Source organism: Carassius carassius, unplaced genomic scaffold, assembly GCF_963082965.1.
Source record: "Carassius carassius unplaced genomic scaffold, fCarCar2.1 SCAFFOLD_84, whole genome shotgun sequence".
In the NCBI taxonomy this organism is placed as follows: Eukaryota; Metazoa; Chordata; class Actinopteri; order Cypriniformes; family Cyprinidae; genus Carassius; species Carassius carassius.
In genome coordinates, this window is record NW_026775170.1 from 95,001 (window position 1) to 100,000 (window position 5,000).

The 5,000-nt window shown below is 44.8% G+C and overlaps 1 protein-coding gene across 1 annotated transcript in view; it reads right to left on the reverse strand.

The window, feature by feature from the left end:
* Positions 1-4,753, reverse strand: part of LOC132137506 (ly6/PLAUR domain-containing protein 1-like) — a 7,101-nt gene extending 2,348 nt beyond the window's left edge. The window contains exons 1-2 of the mRNA XM_059547540.1: positions 4,377-4,753; positions 2,704-2,844 (exon numbers count right to left, since the gene is read on the reverse strand). Of these exons, the coding sequence (XP_059403523.1) occupies positions 2,704-2,844; positions 4,377-4,419 (184 nt within the window). The 5' untranslated portion in view covers positions 4,420-4,753. The remainder of the gene's footprint in view (positions 1-2,703; positions 2,845-4,376) is intronic.
* Positions 4,754-5,000: the final 247 nt, after the last annotated feature.

Below are 5,000 nucleotides of genomic sequence, written 5' to 3' on the forward strand. Positions count from 1 at the left end.
GAGCAGATGAAGGAGCAGATGGAGGAGCAGTGAAGAGCAGATGATGGAGAAGATGAAGGAGCAGTGAGGAGCAGAGAGGAGCAGTAAAGGATCAGATGAAGGAGCAGATGAAAGAGCAGTGAGGAGCAGATGAAGGCGCAGTGATGAGCAGATGGAGGAGCAGTGAGAAGGAGATGAAGGAGCAGTGAGGATCAGATGAAGGAGCAGTGAGGAGCAGATGAAGGCACAGCGAGGAGCAGATGAAGGAGCAGCGAGGAGCAGATGGAGGAGCAGTGAGGAGCAGATGAAGGAGCAGTGATGAGCAGATGAAGGCGCAGTGATGAGCAGATGAAGGCGCAGTGATGAGCAGATGGAGGAGCAGTGAGGATCAGATGAAGGAGCAGTGAGGAGCAGATGAAGGCGCAGTGATGAGCAGATGGAGGAGCAGTGAGGAGCAGTAAAGGAGCAGTGAGAAGCAGATGAAGGCACAGTGAGGGGCAGATGGATGAGCAGTGAGGATCAGATGAAGGAGCAGATGAAGGAGCAGTGAGGAGCAGATGAAGGTGCAGTGATGAGCAGATGAAGGAGCAGTGAGGAGCAGATGAAGGAGCAGTGAGGGGCAGATGAAGGAGCAGTGAGGATCAGATGAAGGAGCAGATGAAGGAGCAGTGAGGAGCAGATGAAGGAGCAGTGAGGATCAGATGAAGGAGCAGATGAAGGAGCAGTGAGGAGCAGATGAAGGAGCAGTGAGGAGCAGAAGAAGGAGCAGTGAGGATCAGATGAAGGAGCAGATGAAGGAGCAGTGAGGAGCAGATGAAGGTGAAGTGATGAGCAGATGAAGGAGCAGTGAGGAGCAGATCAAGGCGCAGTGAGGAGCAGATGAAGGAGCAGTGAGGAGCAGTAAAGGAGCAGTGAGGAGCAGTGAGGAGCAGATGAAGGTGCAGTGAGGAGCAGTAAAGGAGCAGTGAAGAGCAGATGAAGGTGCAGTGAGGAGCAGATGGAGGAGCAGTGAGGAGCAGATGAAGGAGCAGTGAGGAGCAGTAAAGGAGCAGTAAGGAGCAGATGAAGGTGCAGTGAGGAGCAGTAAAGGAGCAGTGAGGAGCAGATGAAGGTGCAGTGAGGAGCAGTGAAGAGCAGATGAAGGTGCAGTGAGGAGCAGATGGAGGAGCAGTGAGGAGCAGATGAAGGAGCAGTGAGGAGCAGTAAGGAGCAGATGAAGGTGCAGTGATGAGCAGATGAAGGAGCAGTGAGGAGCAGATGAAGGAGCAGTGAGGGGCAGATGAAGGAGCAGTGAGGATCAGATGAAGGAGCAGATGAAGGAGCAGTGAGGAGCAGATGAAGGAGCAGTGAGGATCAGATGAAGGAGCAGTGAGGATCAGATGAAGGAGCAGATGAAGGAGCAGTGAGGAGCAGATGAAGGAGCAGTGAGGAGCAGATGAAGGTGAAGTGATGAGCAGATGAAGGAGCAGTGAGGAGCAGTAAAGGTGCAGTGAGGAGCAGATGAAGGAGAAGTGAGGAGCAGATCAAGGCGCAGTGAGGAGCAGATGAAGGAGCAGTGAGGAGCAGTAAAGGAGCAGTGAGGAGCAGTGAGGAGCAGATGAAGGTGCAGTGAGGAGCAGTAAAGGAGCAGTGAAGAGCAGATGAAGGTGCAGTGAGGAGCAGATGGAGGAGCAGTGAGGAGCAGATGAAGGAGCAGTGAGGAGCAGTAAAGGAGCAGTAAGGAGCAGATGAAGGTGCAGTGAGGAGCAGTAAAGGAGCAGTGAGGAGAATATGAAGGTGCAGTGAGGAGCAGTGAGGAGCAGATGAAGGTGCAGTGAGGAGTAGTAAAGGAGCAGTGAGGAGCAGATGAAGGTGCAGTGAGGAGCAGTAAAGGAGCAGTGAGGAGCAGATGAAGGTGCAGTGAGGAGCAGTAAAGGAGCAGTGAGGAGCAGATGAAGGTGCAGTGAGGAGCAGTAAAGGAGCAGTGAAGAGCAGATGAAGGTGCAGTGAGGAGCAGATGGAGGAGCAGTGAGGATCAGATGGAGGAGCAGTGAGGAGCAGATGGAGGAGCAGTGAGGAGCAGATGGAGGAGCAGTGAAGAGCAGATGAAGGTGCAGTGAGGAGCAGATGGAGGAGCAGTGAGGAGCAGATGGAGGAGCAGTGAGGAGCAGATGAAGGAGCAGTGAGGAGCAGTAAAGGAACAGTGAGGAGGTGGCACTCCAGCTGTTTCACACACACTGTGTCTACAGACACTCCCCTGTCTGTCTGAAATCAGCTAATTTCTTTCATGAATATCGCTTTGTTAATAAAGCTTCATTTTTGGGAATCGACTGCCTTGACATGCCGTTACATCATGATGGTTCTGCTCTTTCTACTGAAACTCATGCTGGCAGTGCTAAAGTACTGTGTAAATATACAGACTACTGTAAAGATCAGCTGACAGTGGATGGAGAGACACGGCGGATGACAGTGTCTCCAATCACGAGCTCAGCTGAAGAACAGCCTGTCAGAGCCGGGCGCTCTTCTGTTACTGTGACGAACCCTCGTCAGCCTTTTGTTTATCTCTATTTTACTGAAGTCTTCTTCTAGTCATTAATTATTTCACTGATATAACTAAGTGATTTTCTACAAGAACAGCTGTGTTCACCACACATACAGAAACCGTCATCATCATCATTGGTCAGCTAACAAGACTAGCTTTCACCATAGCAACAGAAAGCACAGGAAGTGATGCGGTGTCCTTACCGTCCTCCATGACCAGCACTTCCTTCTGACACATGTCCTGCACGTTGACGGTGCAGTTAACAATGAACTCTGGTGAGGAGCAGTCATCCTGCCGAACATCTTCACACTGATAGCACTGGATCTGCAGTGCCACGCTCGCACCTGCTCAAGCAGACACACACACACACACGCACACACACACACACACACACACACACACACACACACACACAAAACACACATCATCATCATCATCATCATCTCTGCACAAAAACACAAATTTATCATCATCATCATCATCACAAGAAATTCAAACACACACAGACATGCATCTTCATCATCATCATGTTATTTCTGCACACGTGTCACCGTTAATCGTCACAATGTAATTTTTTTTATCCAGTGAATTCAGTTCAGTGACGCAGGCAGACAGTGTAGGGCAACTCTATTCATTTGTTGGTTAAATAATGAATAGAAATTACAATTAAACTTCATTCATATTTTATGGGTAAGTTTGTAATTTGTAATCACTAGAATTCATTTAATGCTTCAAACAAATCCATGATGAGCTGAATAACTCGTACTGGAGTTCCTCTGAAATTGAATGCAATGCTTCCAGAGCTGCGGTTTAAACCAAATATGCATAAAATAGGTTCTAAAACCATTAGTTATTATTATTTCTACTCTCAATAAACACAATTCAAAATAATTTCCCACAATTCTGCATGATGAAAAGAATAAAAACTAAAATCTCATTCTGATTTCTTTCACAGGAAAAATAACATTATTGAAATTAAGTTGTTATTCATCACATTAGTACATTCGTTTTACCGCCTTAATTTATGATGATTAGAATAATATACATTTTAAAATGTATTATTATTATTATTATTATTTATTAATTTATTTATTTTGTTTGCTTATGTCAGGACAGGATTATCTTTAACGCTTTAACGCTAACAGCTTGAATCTAATCTAAGAAACTCCAAAGTAAATTAGAATTGTATTGAAAATTATATATATATATTATATATATAATTATATATATAATAATATATATGTGTGTTTTGTGTGTGCGTGTGTATATATTATTATTTTAATATATTTCTTTATTTAAAAAAGTTAAAAATAAGCCAGACTGGCGAGTGTTTAATCATCTCTTTTGAACGAGTTTAGAGTACCGAACACTTCGCATTAATATAGTTGTTTAATTAGAAAATAAAAATAATACAAATCATTTAGAAGTGAATCACGCATTAGCTGACTGAAGCAGAACACAGCAGTTTTAAATTAATATTGAACTGTATCAGTCAGCATACACACATCTCTCCATTTCCATGTGTCGTGCTAATTTAATATATTAAAAACGAAACAAAAACAAGTCATTATTTTGAGAAATGAAGGCGCAATTATGAATCGTTAATAAGTGTTACGGCCTCAGTGTTTTCTTCTCAACCCTTGAATTAACTCAACCCTAATAATTTAACTGCACTAATTCAAACGAGGCGTTAACTGTTGATTTCTTTCAGCGTGTGAATCGGCATTAGACTAAAGCTCATTAGAATCTCAGGTCATTCATTCTTCATGATTCAGTCATTTCTCTAATCTTCAGTGAAGCGGTTTCCAGCGTTGAGCGCCTCGAGCGGGCGTCAGGCGGTAAGCGTCGGTGTTAATGTGTGACTGCATGCACTCACCCGCCGTCAGCGCGATGATCAGAAGCGTCGCACACCGCCGCATCCCGGAGCCGCTCAGCGCCGCGCCGACGCGTCCATCCCGCGAGCTCCGCCGCTCGTGACGCGTGCACAGGGAGAGACTCACACACACACACACACACACACACACACACACACACACTCCTCGCGGCTTCACAGCAGGAATAACAACAGCTCTTCAACAGCTCCGGATGCAACTCTGACTGGTGATGTCACCACTGAAGAGGCGCGCGAGAGACGGATGTTTTATTGTCCGTGTATTAATTGAAGATCTGTCATATTAGCAATACTGTGAATGCAAATTAAAAGACTTCACTTCAAATGGGTTTAACTGAATAATAAACAAGAATTCCAGAATTCCTATCAAATGTAAATAATAGCATGAGTATCAGCTTCTCGACGTCCTGTCAAGCTTATAAAAACTATAACCTTACTCCACAAATCTAAAAAATTGAATATGTCCACAAACAGACGAACTTTGATATTCAACCTAACAGTTTTTAGTCACTAGGACACATTTCTCAACAGTTTGGTCAAACCTCTTCACACAGCGAGCACAACATCAGTCTAAACTGAGTATCAGTCTAAAGTGTTAGCCGTAGACTC